The following is a 15,993-nucleotide window of genomic DNA, read 5'->3' as shown; positions in this document are numbered from 1 at the left end:
CTAGAAGGAAAAATCTAAGAGGATCATATGGTAACCCACGACAAACTCGGATCTGTCCTGCAACTACTTGTTGAAGAGTGCTTTGGAAACTATTGCTTTTTAAATTTCTTTGCTTTATATAAATATTATATTATACAATAAACAAGTAAAAAAATAAGAAAGGGTAAACCTAAATTCCCTATAAAATGAAAACAAAAATATCTGTGCATACAACAAAATACATCCTTAACACAAAATAAGGGCATAATATACTCTTCAGCATAACATTTTATTATATTTCTTGGCTGTAGCTCTTTGATTCAGAAATTGAAAACTGTTTTTTTTTTTTTTTTTTATTACATTGTGATTCCTGTTCTAGTGTGCTAGCTGCGGGAATGCATCACACCAGAAACGGATTGGCTTTTAATAAAAGGGGATTTATTTAGTTAGTTCTTCAGAGGAAAGGCAGCTAACTTTCCACTGAGGTTCTTTCTTACGTGGGAAGGCACAGGATGGTCTCTGCTGGCCTTCTCTCCGGGCCTCTGGGTTCCAACAACTTTCCCCGGGATGATTCCTTTCTGCATCTGCAAAGGCCTGGGCTGAGCTGTGAGTGCTGAGATGAGGAATGTTGAGCTGCTTAGGCTGGGCTACGTTGCGCTCTCTCATTTAAGCCAAACAAAGTCAAACGCCTCCTAGCCGACTGCAGATGTAAATCAGCAACAGATGAGGTTCACGTACCATAGGCTCATGTCCACAGCAACAAAACTAGGTACGCTCACCTGGCCAAGTTGACAACTGAATCTAACTACCACAATTCCCTTCTCTTTCCCCACATTAAGGAGTTTTAAAAAGGTTTAATTTTTATCAAATTTTCATTTACACATAACTTCAGTGTTTATAAAGTATCATATATTGTAGTTTACAATGTACAGGAATGAAAATAATTTTTTTTTTTTTTGCCATGGGCAGGCTCCGGGAATCAAACCCAGGTCTCCAGCATGGCAGGGGGGAATCTTAACATAACCTTTGGTCTGTAAAAAATATTCTACAAACGTGCATACCATCGGAACAATCTTTTTGTTTGGGATCTTTTCTACGCACATTAACCAAACAATTATATATCCATACTCCTTATGTTAGGGTAGCTGGGTGCCATCTAGTGTTTAATTTCTCAAACTAATAATCTCATAAATTTCAGAATTGCTTTTAAAACAACCCAGACTCTAAACTGCATTTTGGAACTCCTCTTTTGTTGATGTTTTATGGTGGCAACACAAGGTCACAGAGAGAATGTATGTGATACAAAAATAGCCACAGGAGACTTAAGTATGGAAAACAGATCTCATTTTGACTTCAAACGCAGATTTCTGCCCCCTTTAAATTGTATCAAAATCTCAAGAGAAAAGAAAATCTCAAGAGAACACCTAGGTAACTAGAACATACAGACAGACTCTGCATTCAACAGACCAGTCAAAGCGAGGCCTCAATCCCAATCCACAATGTCGTAGGGCAAATGCAGCAAAGGCAGTCACGCATATTTTCTTCTTTTTTCAGCAGATATTGAGTCTTTTACCCATAAGCTTCATTATATCAAAAGAACAAATTGGGTTTAACATTTCACTTAAGATAATTCAGCATTACCAGTTTTTAAGGAAACACAAACATCTTAAAAATAACCCAGTCGCTGGCGCCCCGCGGGGCCGCTGAGCCCGGGTGGCCTGGGACGCGTAGGAGGGAAGTGCTGCCCGGAGGAGGAGCCACGCCAGCTCCGACCCCCGCTGGCCAGAACACTGCTCACAGGGTGTGTTCCAGCACGCTGCCTGGACGCTGCCTGCTCAGGGTTCTGCAGGGACGGGAAGCTGAGCCCTCACGAGAGCTTACTCACATAGCATCGGGTATGGCAAAATGAAATGTAAGGAAGCAACGAGATAACTGAAGAAATAAAAACAGAAATAAAATAAGAAGAAGATAAACAGCCAAGAAAGACCCACGGGAGAAAGCATGGGATGGAAAATAAAGTGAAGCAGTGTTTTTTATCATATGTGTTTCAACAGACCTGAAATCCAACTAAAAATGCCTGCTCTCTCTTCAAAGAACTGCTCTTTTCAGTACCAGTTACATCACATAAAGCAGCCCCTAGATGTAAGCTGTCTCCTGTTCTTAATAATACTTGGGAAGACATTATTAAATATCCTCATACTAGGAATGCGAAGAAAAAACACCCATCAATATTTTATGGAATATTTTTGCATTTCATTAGCATTTGTTGATCTTTTACTTTTGGTAAACATTTCCTTTATATCCTACTTTAGGGATTTTGTAATTTTAGGCATTAGATTCACTAAATACCACATCTGCCTATTTACTCAAATTATTTCCTTTACATAAGGCTTTTTGCATTATCCAGTTGTCCTGGTAGCTTGCATAGATTATTACTTGAATTTCTCTAAAACCACTAAGTTTCCTTTTAAATGTCAAAAATTATTTTATTTCTTTATGGTAATTTTTATTTGGATTTCAGTCCTTGCTTATGTTTTGGGAGATCCAGCTATCTACCAAAGCCTGAATGCACAGAATGTTTATTTTTGTTAATGTCCTTTCTACGTCAGCATTCAGAGTTACTGGCTGTCATTTTCCATGGTGATGATTTTATTTATTGCCTTTATAGCCTCTTGGTCAGAAGTTGTTATCTGGTACAGGCTATAAGGATAACATCATATATGAATGAGGCTATCCTATATTTTTCCTTTTCATCCCACTCTAATTATATAGTGAATTCAAAGAAAATATTCTTGCCCAAGCTCATTATGTTTTTTTTGGTACCTGGTTCCTGTTTGTGCTACTTCAAGTACTCATCCTTTTACTGAAAGTAGAGATTCCAGCTTATGTTGAGATGAACATTCCCTGGTTATACTTTGTCAAGTTTTCTCACTGCTTCAGTTTATTGGTTTAATTGTCACAAGCTTAGTTTAAGACACATTGCATTACCTGTGGATCCATTTGTCAGCTGGAAATGCTGCTTCGATTTGTAACTCATAATCTTGAGCAAACTGAAAAGCCCCTATCAATAATAATTTGTTAATTTGGTTGCAGGTTAAAATGAATCAAGTCTTAAAACTACACTAAGAATCACAGTTTTACAAACAGGAGAGAATGACTTAGGACATAGAAAAATGCTATGTGGTATAGTAGTGATTTAGAGTTTGAGCCTTAATGATTTAAAGCATTAAATATGACCTGAACTGAAGCTTTTCCCTTCCAACTTTCATACCTTATAGAATGATTTTTGGCACTATGATATTTAAAATATGTATATTTTTTCTTTCTTAAAAACAAAAGAATTCCATGAGAAAGTTTTCATACCCGTTTAGAAAGGTTGCAAATTACAAATGTTAGTTATCAGCACTAAAGTAGAATGGGTTGACATTTAGTCATACTAATATTTGTGTTACCCAAACAAGTAAAAGGTGCAAACTGTTATGTAAATCTGAGATTCAATGCCAACTTTAAGACATTAACCTAAATAAACATTTTTAACAAATTCAAAAAATATATATAAACCAGTCTGCTTTAACAAATTGCACTCATGCTAATGAAAATTTAATCTTCTTTAGGGGTCATGATCAAAATCCAAAATGTGGAACAATCCTCAGGAAAACTGGAATGTAAAATGTTGAGTTCAAGTACACACCCTCAACGCCTTCACATCACCTCCAGTGCCGTCAAACTGGATTTCATCAGCATCACCAGGACCCAAAGTCCGTTTTGTTGATTTTAGCTGCTCTGGAAGCTCGCCAGATGCCTGCAGACGTTTAGCGTCATGTGTATTGCACTGTATTTTAAAATATCACCTTTGCTATCCTGCTTGTCTCGTAGGCCAACCGGTATAATGTCTGAGGTATTTTTTCCAAACCTTTTTTTTTCTTAATTTCCCTGTGATGTGACATAACCTCTTCACACCATCAAAACACAATGCCTCTTCCCCAACATTTTGATCACCTGAGCACACCATCATCCTAGAACACCAGCTCTCTCTTTGCAGGTTCATTCTCACTCTTCCCTCTACGTCTATTTTTGCCTCGTTCATCTTTATTCTTAGAGTGGTGGGCAGCAGGACTCTCCCAAGAGGGGCAAAGGGTGACAAGCGAGAGGGCAGGGGACCAAGCAGACAGCGAGGCGGGCGGGCTGCGTGCAGGGGTCCCCTCATGGCCCAGCTCTTTGGAGAAGTGCTGGCGACCACTCATGGCTTTTCTGTCCCTTCTTACATGCCAGGTGACGTGTTCTAGTCTAACATCTATATACCTTGAAAGATTACCTAACATATTTTGAGATATTTTCTTAGTGGTTGCTCTAGGGCTTAAACATCTGAAGGTATCTGTGTTAGTTAGATTCAGTTGTCAACTTGGCCAGGTGAACATACCTAGTCTTGCTGCTGCGGACATAAACCAACGGTACGTGAACCTCATCTGTTGCCAATTACATCTGCAGTCAGCTAGGAGGCGTGTCTGCTGTAATGAGTGATGTTTGACTTAATTGGCTGGTGCTTAAATGAGAGATTGCAATGTAGCACTGCTAAGCAGCTCAGCATTCCTCATCTCAGCACTAGCAGCTCAGCCCAGGCCTTTGGAGATGCAGAAAGAAGTCACCCCGGGGAAAGTTGTTGGAACCCAGGGGCCTGGAGAGAAGACCAGCAGAGACCATCCTGTGCCTTCCACGTAAGAAAGAACCTCAGTGGAAAGTTAGCTGCCTTTCCTCTGGAGAACCAACAAAATAAATCCCCTTTTATTAAAAGTCAATCCATGTCTGGTGTGTTGCATTCCGGCAGCTAGCAAACGAGAACAGTATCAGAATCTACTTTAGACTTAATTGCAGTGAGACAGGAAAACTTCACTCATCAACAGCTCTAATTCTCCCCCAGCCCCCGCGCCTTTTCTCTATCATTCGGATGGAACTCTCTATTGACATACCAATTTGCAGCTTCTTTCTTCTGCTAGCTCTAGTGAATTTTTCATTTGTTGCCTTTCAACTCTAGAATCTCTATTTGGTTCTGTAAAAAATATTTTCTGTCTTTATTGACCTTCTCTAATTGATGATTTTGCTGTCATACCTCTCTTTCTTTAAACATGGTTCATTTAAATATAGTCCATTGTGTAACCGAGAAATCAGGATTTAAAGGATGACTTTTATTACTGAATCATTATATACATATTCCTTTTTGCTTTCTGGTACAATGGAGTAGACAGAGGGAAATTCCTGAAATCACTAAATTGTAGCCCAGCTGCCTTGATCTCTGGTCGTGATTGTATAGTCCTTATTATCTGCCCCGTGATTGTAAAAACCTTGTGACTAACCTTCATTTGTACCCCGTTATCCAGTTTTTCAACTTTAGAGTGTCGTGATCACTAAAGACAGCCCCTAATGTTTGTTAAAGAAGGGTCCTGGGTCAGCCAGAACTAACCCACCCCAGGTCCAAAGCTATCTTGACAACCAAGACTGGATCTAACCAAAGTGGGCCCCCCTGACATGCGCAGTAGTTTAGGCTTTGACCTACAGACCACCTGTACCTCATTCCACCATTTTCTTACACACATTCCCTAAGCATGTCACCAGTCTGTGCGTGCTCAATAATCAGATCCCATTTAATTACATCTGGGGCCACTGTGCTCATTATCCTAAATCCTGCCCATCTTTTCTCTAATAAACCTATCTGAATTACTGCAGCTCGGGGAGAGAGATTTTGGACCTCTAGGCCATCTGCTCTCCTACTACGCGCCTAGTAATAAACTTTCCCTCTTTGAAATCCCAGGGTCTCAGGAATTAGTTACTGAGAGTGGCGGGTGAAAGAATCCACCTCCATTGTCTGGTAACAAACATTTTTTTCATCTCTTCTACCTTGAACAATTAAACATTTTATAACAACTGCTCTGAAGTTTACGTCTGCTAAATCCAATATCTATTCTTCCTCAAAAGCACTTGTCCTATGTAGCTTTTATAGTATGACTGTGTGATTGTAAAAACCTTGGGTTTGATGCCTCTTTTATCCAGGGTATGGAAAGATGAGTAAAAAAAAAAATAAAAGGATAAAAAAGTAGGGGGAGATAAAGAGTAAAAATTGGGTAAATTGAAATACTGTGGGTCAAGAGAGGGAGGGGAGAGGAGTATGGGATGTACGAGTTCTTTTTTTTTTTTTCTGGAGTGATGCAAATGTTCTAAAAATGATCATGGTGAAGAATACACAGCGATGTGATGATGTGAGCCACTGATTATAAAATAGAGTTGGACTGTGTGTGTGGATATTTCTCAATAAAAATATAAAAAACATGATATTAAAACATGCACTTAGATTCCTATTAAACTTAAAATAGTTGTAGGAAAGTCCAGACAGAAAAAAAATATGCTTACAATGAGAAGAAACCATAAAAAACATATTAAAAAAATTTTTTTTATTGTGAAATATAACAAATACACAAAAAACCCAGTAAATTTCCAAGTACAATTCAATAAGCAGTTATAGAACAGATTTCAAAGTTTGGTATGGGTTACAGTTTCACGAGTTTTCGTTTTTTCTTCTCGCTGCTCCAAGACACTGGAGACCAACAGAAATATCAATACAGTGATTCAGCAGTCACACCCATTTGTTAAATCCTGTCTTCTCTGTTAAAATATATCAAGGACTTTTTTTTTTTACTTTTTTATCATCGCAATCGACTTCTTTTTTCCTTCTTTTTTTTTGTGAACAAAACATATATTCAGCAAAGCTATAAATTTCCAAGCACAGCACCACAATTAGTTGTAGTACCTATTTCAGACTTTGACATGGGTTACAATTTCACAATTTTAGGTTTTTACTTCTAGCTGCTCTAAAATACTGGAGACTAAAAGAGGTATCAATTTAATAATTCAGCATTCATATTCATTTCTTAAGTCCTATCTTCTATATATAATTCCACCATCACCTTTGATCTTTCCATACCTCTCATTGGGATTGTTTGGGCTATGGCAATTCTAAATTTTTGACATTTTGGAAGGGTCTGACACTAATATGGGGTAGGAGATGGAACTATCTGATGTTCTGGAGAGGCTGGGCTAGGTTTCAGGATTTATCTGGACCAGGGACCCATCTGGAGGCTGTAGGTTTCTGGCAAGTAATTCCCTTGTGGAATCTTATATATTGTCCTTGGTGTTCTTTAGGATTGGTTGGAATGGTCCTGGTTGGGGGTTGGCAGGTTATGATAGGCAGCAAGGTCTAACTGAAGCTTGCATAAGAGCAACCCTCAGAGTAGCCTCTTGACTCTATTTGAACTCTTTCTGCCTCTGATACTTTATTACACTTCTTTTCCTCCTTTTGGTCAGGATGGAACTGTTGATCCCACAGTACCAGATTTGGATTAATCCCTGGGAGTCATCTCCTACGTCGCTAGGGAGACTTTCACCCCTGGATGTCATGTCCCATGTAGGGGGAAGGGCAATGATTTCACTTGCAGAGTTGGGCTTAGAGAAAGTGAGGCCACATCTGAGCAACAACAGAGGTCCTCCAGAAGTAACTCTTAGGCACACCTATTGGTACTCTAAGCTTCTCTGCTACCTACATAAGCTTCACAAGAGTAAGCCTCATGATCAAGGGCTTGGCCTATTGATTTGGGTGTCCCTAAAGTTTGACACAGTATCAGGGGATTCCCTGATGATAAGGTTTAAACATTTTTATTTATCTCTTAACTTTTTTTTTTTTTTAACATGGGCAGGCACCAGGAATTGAACCCAGGTCCTCTGGCATCGCAGGCAAGCATTCCTGCCTGCTGAGCCTCCGTGGCCCACCCTATCTCTTAACTTTTTGAGAGCTGCACATCTGAGAACACATGGTAGCACTGAATCCCTTCCTTCCCACAGGGGCTTGTTGCTTGTTTAGTAACTCGCTGGACTGGTTCAGTCGAGCCCTCTCCCCCTGGGGTGCAGCCTGGATCGCCCCTGCTTTTAGCTGGGCTCTGGGTTTTTCCCTCCTCTCAGCCCATCCCTTCCGGCTCTTAGCCTTCCCTAGTTGCTAGCTGAATGACCACTGCTTTCACTAACACAAAAGCTCCACTTGTGTGGGGCCCTTGGCAGAGGCAGGGTGGTGTCCGAGGCGTGCTCTGCCCTACCCCTGCACAGCTTCTGCACCGGCACGGGACCTGGGGCCTCCCTCCTCTTCCCGGGTGGCCCCACCGACATCCTCCCTGTGGAGCAGGAGCCGTATGGGGTCTGGAACTGCCGCTGCAGCTCAGCTGTCCCCACTGCCCAGCGCAGGTCTGTCACAGCCCAGAGCTGGTAAGGATGGGATTTGCCAGAGGTCAGTGGCTGCTGGGACTACCTTGAGCAGCCCTTCCTCCCCAGGAAGCTGGGGGAGGTAGCGCTGCTGAGCCCATGGCCCAGAGCTGCCTGGGCAAAGGGAGATGCATTCTTCCTTGGCTGCCCGCTCTGGGTCCTCCCTGCGGCGTGGGTGTTAGGTATGAAGGGACGGGTACCACCCAGTTGCTGCCGTCCTCCCAGCGTCTTCTGCAATCTCGTACCATGTTCATTAGCTGCTGACTCACTGGGATCAAACCTAGCATCCCAGGAATCGGGGTTCATGGAGGTGGGTGGGTGGGGCTGGGAACTGCCACTTGGCTGCCAGGCTCCTGGGCCCAGCTCTTCTGCAGAGCAAGGGCTGGCTATGTGTGTGTTTGGGGGGTGTGCAGACTCCAGCTCTGATGCTATGGCCTCCTACTGTTCTTATCACGTTTCCGCAGGTTTTGTTGAATAAAGTCTCAGTGTGTTGTAAGGCATGTGAGCAATCTCCAGATTCTGAACGGTTGTCTTAGCTAATTTTGACCAGATGTCTCCTCTGGGGAGCCTCCCCTGAGCTCCCCACACTACCATCCTGAAACCCGGCCTTCCTGCTGTTTTCTGAATTTACAAAACATGCTCTGCCCCAAGGCTTTGTACCTTCTCTTCTTTTGCTTGGAACACTTTCTACAGATATCCAGGAGGCTCACTTCTCCATCTCTTTGGGTCTCTGTTACACTCTTGTAAACACACAGACCTTGCTCGCACAGACAGGTAAGTAAAGAAAAGCACCCAAATATCAAAGGATGGATTCAACTTTGTATGTTTTCCAACACTTAATAGACACTAATAACTGTTTTCAAATTTCCCGTATACTTCTTTTTGTGCATTAAGCGCAAATCTCAAAGGACAGGAAGTTAGTTAGGTCTTACAGCAAGTAGTACAAAATAGGCCCATGGGAGGGGGGTTGCCACTTCACACCACAGCCCCACAGCCCGCTGTGCACTCTGCCTCCTTCCTCTTCCTTACACCTTGCTTCTGGCACCATCTAGTGCAGTCTGCATTTTATTTGTTCGTTCACTGCCTGCCTTTCCCACGAGGCCAGCTCTGTCAGTGCAGGAATTGTGTTGACCGCTGCCTCCTCAGCACTCAGCACAGGGCTGGCACCCAGCAAGGGCTCCGCAAGTGAGTATGGAGGTAAGGATGGCCATGTCACACGCTGTCTGGTAAGGAAGGTGGCTCCCGTCATAGGCAAAACCGCCTTCTGCCGAACAGCTCTGAGCTCCAAGGTAGGAAAGCAGGGCTAGAGCTGGGAATGCCATGAGGGCAGGGAGAGCTGAAAGGCCGTGCACAGGATGAGAGGGGATGTGGAGGTGGGGCACGGCCCCGGGTCGGGCCGGGGAGCAGGGAACCAATGGACTCTGGAGGCTCCACGCAGCAGGCATGGAAACCACCAGAGAGAAATCCCCGGGGCCAGAGAACGGCAGCAATGTTCCAGGAGGGACCTGAGGTTGTGTTGGGTGGAGGGTGTTCACTCTACTGTGACCCCCAAACCTTCTGGGAAAGGTTTGCTTCTGTTGCCTGGAGTATCTTAGAAGGGGGTGGAAAAAGAATAGAGAAGAATTCGGCACAGGCAGGACATCAGAGCCTGGGGGCCATAACATGAATCCTTCTGGGATTTTGTATTCACGTAGCTGAGAAGTTAGGATTTAACAAGTGATTGTCACTACTGAAGCGTTATATGAATGTTCCTTTTTTCTTCTGGTATAATTAAAGAGGGGAGGGAGTACCTGAAATCTCTGAACTATATGACGCAGTTGCCTTGATCTCTCATACTGATTGTAAAGGCCCTTATCTTGGGCCTTTGTGATTGTGAGAGCTGGCACTTCTTTTTTTATTTGCTTTAGGAGCTTGTCATCACCAGGGCAAATCCCTAACGGTGACAGAGGAACTGGAGCAGCTCAGAGCCAACCATTAACTGGTTTCAGCAGCTTCACGCCTTCATATTTGTAAAGTTTCTACTAATACTTGAGATAACTGTCTCTTCCTTTCCTCTTCTGCTATTGAAATTGTAACAACTTCATCTCCCTTGTCAGAATCCTTAAAATCCTCGAATACCCTAGACTTGGAGAGGCAAACTTTTTAAGCCCAGAGGCCATCTGATCTCCTGCTTTTCTCTTTGAAACCCAGAGTCTCAGGAACTGGAGATCTGAGTGCATTGGAGAAGAGAATCCCCTGCCGCTGTCCAGGGTCATGCACTCTGGGGAGTATTTGGAACTTCTGCATGTAGAGTGGAGACTTCACAGCTGACACTGGAGCTGTATTGGTAGTAGCCAAAGATGGAAAACCTAAACGTCTATTCTTAGAGGAAAGGATAAACTAAGGTTCACCTTCCAACTAGATGCTCTGTGGTCCCACCATGAGACTTGGAGCAAGACGAGGACCTTCCGTGTGCGGTGAGTAGGCCCCATTATTAGCATTTCAGATATTTTGCAGAGTAATGACCCTCAGTGAACTTGCAAGGTACCTGAACAACTGAAGAAAAGGTTCATTCGGGGAACATGTGTCTGTAAACCTGAGGGGTACACAAGGCCTGCACTGCATTTGCTCAATGAGGACCAAAACCGATGCTGGTTCTCAGCTGGCAAACAGTCTGGTGGGCACTGGCCTGGCTGGACCCTCAACACTCTGGCTGAAGCTGCTTTTCTGGCATGGAGCTGGGGTGAGGCTTCCCAGAAGTCTGGCGGGTGCTTCTGACATGACAGTGTCTCTGGGAGCCTTTCACAAAAGACTTGCTCAGTAGCTCCTGCAGTTTCTCGGCCGTGGCACAGGTAAAAAGGGTAGCACCTGAAGGCCTTGCTTGCAACCTCCCATGACTGATGCTACCTTTCCTAAACCCTGCTTCATCACAACCACCCCCAGACAGGTGCATATGTACGCATACTGGCAGTTAAAATCAAAGACAAATCCAAGGGCAAAGACAGATTTTTTTATTTGGACGTGGCTTTGACCAGTACTGACAAACACTGCAGACACCAATACAAATGGATTGTAAACAGTCCCTGCTAAGCAGTTAGGTTAAGTTCAGAGAAAACACACACAGAAATTAAAAGATGGACCCAATTTTATATTCTTTCCGACACTTGACAACTGTGTCCAGATTTTCTCTATACTTCTTTTTGTGCTTTCAATTCAGTAAAAGTTAAAAAAGATAATAAAAATTTTAAAGTCTGATACCAAATTGTACAAAATTGACGAGACCCATGCATGTAGGGTGATTATCATTTTACAAAATACTGTAACTTAAGATCATCAGCATTAAGTTATATTACTTCCTCATTTTTTTGACTCCAAGCACCCTTGACAATTTTATCTAGGAAAATAACATGCATCAATTAAAAAAACTGGTATTCTAAATGCATTTTCTTTATATGACATATTTTTTGTGTGTATATGAGTGAAATTTTTTTTCTTTCTTTGTGCCATAAAATTTAGGCATGAAAAATAAGCTATAGAAAAGGTATTCAACTTATCCACGAAAGAGAGTAAGTTAAGACAAATTTAGAGAAGGACATATGGAACCAAAGAGGCCCGTGTTCTTCCTGGGGCCTCTGATAGGTGCTCTCAGCCCGTCCCACCATGCGTCAGAAAATCAGGTAAGGGAGCACATGATAAGAAAAGTCCCTGCGTAGCCCAGAGAACAAATGTGCCATTGTTGCCCTGGAAAGTCCTGCTAAGACTCCTGAACACTGGTGGATCAGAGGCACACCTGACTACCTGATCCACATTTAAAGCTGAGAGAAAAACCATTAAAAACACTTTTTTTTTAAACAAAAAGTTAAAAATATCTGAGTACTCAAATCTAATCTCTAGATCCTATAAGTTTTGGTTTTGAATTGGTATCATATCAAACACAGCACACTAAAAACCAAGCAAGCACCTGCCATATAGGAGACTTCTCCTTACAATAGGGGTTAAAAAGCACAATGTTGACTTCGGTGGTATGATGATGATAAAACTTCACTGCAGAGCAGGAAGAGTACAAAGCAACCACTTCCTCTTTCCCCCAGGGCCCTGGACAGTAAGTCTACCCACTACCAGGCTGGTCAGGTCCACCATCTGCAGAGGAAGCCCTACCCTGCCGTCCCAATGGACCTGAGTCCTAGATGCCCAAAGCCACGGCAGGGAGGCCGAAGCTGAGGGTCTTTGTGGCCCACTGCAGAGGAACAGTGTGGAGGGAACTGGCCGGGCTTGCGCTCCTGCACAGGAGGGTGGGATGGGGCGAGGAGACAGCTTCCACTCCCAGAGGGCCTGAGATCCCCAGGCAGAGAGCTGGCTGGGCCAGCGTGTGCACCTGGGACCCAATGACACGCCTGTGACCTCATTTCCGGTCAGCATGGTTAATGTGCACACCGCTGAGGGCTCTCCTGATGGCCACTGGGCTGCACCTCACTCCCCACTTGGCTCAGGGCACGACACGCAGGGTCCTGAGACTCGGGGGACACCAGGCCCACGTCTGTTTCTCCAACTAAAGTCTGAACCCCTTCCCACCACCAATTTTTATAACTAAAATGAGAAAACTTTATAAAAATCTGTAAGCACAAGCTTCAAATCTTCTATTTGAGATAAAAGGTAACTATGAACAAATAAATAATGACACAAAACTTGGGGGAAACTCTGTATGTACAAAAAAATACTTAAAAATACAAAAAAAAACCACTTAAAAGTCTGAACTTCAGAAGGAACTCAGTATTTTAAAAAACGGTTGCCTATGCCTCTAAAGCCACCAGTTTCAATCTGAGACAGGAAAGCTCCTTGGGGGCAGGGGTGCCAGTCTGCAGCTCCCACACAAAGGAGAACGCGGAGAGCAGTGGCTGGAAGAGTAAGCAGCTTCTGCAGGACCCTGGAAAGGGCCGAAGAGGGCACTGGTCGCCTCCTGAAGGCGTTGTGGACTGGCCTTAGAGGTAGGAGAACAAGGATGGAAATACGGAAGAGGAGAGAAAGAAAAGGAGGGTGGTAGGGCTGCTTTCTCCACCTGCTAGCTGATACCTTCAGAACTTAAGAATTCTCCAGGCTGCTGGAGAATCATCCTGACACACAAACTGTGGGTGCCTCAGGCCCTGTGACACCTTACATACTGCTTAAAATATCCATTAGACAGACAAAAATAACCAGAGAACCAACCAGGCCTGGGAAATCCAGCCCTGAGGACCGAAGCCCCACCTCACTGATGCCGACTAGGAATAAAACGCCATACTCTGTGCTAACGGCACCCACTTACTGCAGTAATGATCGGTGTGCTCTCCTTGGCCCTGGCACACTCAGCAGTCGGGGTCTCGATTTCTACCTGAGTGCTGATCACTGAGTACCCCCGAACTCAAACCCTGGGAGTGCCAACATTCTCTGTGGCAACATGGCTGCAGGTACAGCCTGAGGGGCAGAGAAGCATGTGCCACAGCTGACGAGAACCTTTCATATACGCTTCAGAGGAATTTATAAAAGTATATAATTCATAGAGTACTCTGTACAAAACAGTCCTGGAAAAGGAATCTGCCTCTGGTCTCAGAAGAAGTCCATGGCAGTTGGTCTTCTCTTCGGAGGGGCAGCAAGGGGCCTCTTGGGCGCCAGGGCAGTGCTGGAGGGGGAGCGTGAGGGGGTCTTCAGCACTCCGTGGAGGGGTCTCTGCTCAGGGTTGAAGGCCACCCTGGAGGGGCCAGTGGGACTGACCAAGAGACTCTTGTCGGTCTTCCTGAACTCTGCCCCAAGGAGAGGAAGGACTGTTACTCTTTGTCCTTCCAACCTGACCACCTTTCCCTGCCTTGGTGCTGTCCTGTGAGGTCCTGCTGTTGGGGAGCCGGGACGCCCCTCTCTGGTGGTGGGGGCGTGTGTGTGTGTGTGTGTGTGTGTGCATGCACATGTGTGCCTCCCACAAGGCCAGGCCCAGGATAGGCACCTGAGAACTTTCTGGGCAAAGTAGTGAGGCTACTGCCCAGAAATCTGTCCCAGGGCCCAGAAGGTTCATGCCTAGCAGAACCTGAGGGTGGCCCAGGGTTCAAGCCCGGGAGGACGCACTTGGAAGGTGAGGGTCAGTGGGGCAGGGTAAGGAGCTGCAGGAGCCAGGCATGACGGAGCCTCTCAGGCCATCCACATGGTCTCTCTGCACGCATGCATGCGTACACACATGCACACTCTCTCACCTGTGGGCAGGTCTTAAATGCATTCTAGACTTTAAAGTAGCCAGATATTCTCTGAAAAATCCCAAACTAACACTATGAGCAGTAAATACAAGCACACCCCCAGGAATGAGCCAGGGCCCCTCTGGCCTCCTCCTTGGGCAGCAACTAGCTCAGAATTTTAGCAGTGAGGCAGCTAGGCTCAGGGGAGTGGCTTTTCACATCCTCTTTACCAAGTAGCCTCCTCAGGAGGCTCCCCAGGAAATCTCCCCACCCACCCCAGAATCCCCCGATAGTGCAGTGAAGATGACAGGGTGGCACAGGAGGGGTGTTCATCTGGCTCAGGACTGGCAGGGATACCCCAGAACCCCACAGCTGTGCCTGTGGAAGGAGCTCTGCTCTTAAAAGGATTCCAGGCCCATCTCACGAGTCTGGGCTCTGGACGGACCCCTCCTGGAAGCAAACCCCACACTTACCTGCAGTCATGTTTCTGTTCAACCCGAAGGTGACTTTCTTGGCGCTGGGTGGTGTTTTATTTAGCTGCAGAAGAATAAGAGTACATCAGACAGAATCAAAGTGCTCTGATCTTTTGGGAAACAGCCTGGGCGGCTGTTTCCCTGGAGACACCCAGGAACCCAGGAAAGAGCACTACTCTCTCCAGCTGCGCACTACCCACCCAAATAACAGATGCCAAAGGGGTGCAGCAGTGTTAGGTGAACTTGGGGTCATGTCGGGTTGAGCCACCCTGCGCCCCCAGGTCTGCGGTGCAAAGATGTGCTTTCACAGGCAGTGACCCTTCCTCCCAACGCTGCAGGGCTGGCAGGACGCATCTCTGCCTCACGGGCACTCCCGGGGAGGAAAGGGAAACTGAAGTCCAAAACCCCTTAAATAACAGCCACAAATGTTATTAGCAAAACACTTTAAGGACACATTTTAATGACTCCTACTTATTTTGTCTCAGAGTTCTGAAGTTTTAACTAGAATGCTGTATGAAACTGAGTAGGCTTGACCTAGAGTGGAATTTGGCGTCACTGAGCAAAAGGATAAGCATTTCTGAACTTTTTGTAAATAAGAAATTTGTATATCCTAATGCTTCATTAAAATTAATTTTTTGTTAAAAAACTTTCAACTTTTTTTTTGGGGCGCATGGTCCCTCATGAAGGGTTCAATCCCTCATGGAGGGCGACCATTCTACCACTCAACCACCCATGCAACCTTAAGTTCTTTTCTTTTTGAAAGATTCCTAGATGCTGATTCATTTTGCATTATGAATTACTTTCTAAAATTCCCTTCTGGGAATCTCCTATTTTTATGAGAATCTCCTCTTTCTACCTTTTACCATCTTTTCTCTTCAATACCATGAAGATCGCAGGAGAGGCCCTTGGCTATTGCAACCCTCGAGGCCTTTAGCAGATATCCCTGAAATGCCCTATGCCTACTACAACACCAACCATGCTGTTGGCTCAGGCTGTTCCAAAGGCATCCACTGCACAGGTTCGTCACTCACTCTGGGTCTGCCCAGCTCACAGGGATGGTCCAGTTA

At 44.6% G+C, this 15,993-nt stretch overlaps 1 protein-coding gene and 1 pseudogene across 7 annotated transcripts in view; one reads left to right on the top strand and one right to left on the bottom strand.

The window, feature by feature from the left end:
* The first annotated feature begins 1,879 nt into the window (after positions 1-1,879).
* On the top strand, positions 1,880-3,061 carry LOC143648093 (putative G-protein coupled receptor 160; annotated as a pseudogene).
* An 8,183-nt stretch (positions 3,062-11,244) lies between these two features.
* RRP1B (ribosomal RNA processing 1B) overlaps positions 11,245-15,993 on the bottom strand; it is a 32,113-nt gene continuing 27,364 nt past the window's right edge. For all 7 annotated transcript variants that reach the window (XM_077119020.1, XM_077119021.1, XM_077119023.1 and 4 more), the window contains 2 exons: positions 14,927-14,990; positions 11,245-14,033 (listed from right to left, as the gene is read on the bottom strand). In XM_077119020.1, coding sequence (XP_076975135.1) covers positions 13,840-14,033; positions 14,927-14,990 — 258 coding nt within the window. In that variant the 3' untranslated portion in view covers positions 11,245-13,839. The remainder of the gene's footprint in view (positions 14,034-14,926; positions 14,991-15,993) is intronic.

Source organism: Tamandua tetradactyla, chromosome 10, assembly GCF_023851605.1.
Source record: "Tamandua tetradactyla isolate mTamTet1 chromosome 10, mTamTet1.pri, whole genome shotgun sequence".
NCBI classification, from domain to species: Eukaryota; Metazoa; Chordata; class Mammalia; order Pilosa; family Myrmecophagidae; genus Tamandua; species Tamandua tetradactyla.
Note: the sequence above shows the minus strand (reverse complement) of the source record. Positions and strands in the feature narration are given on the sequence as shown.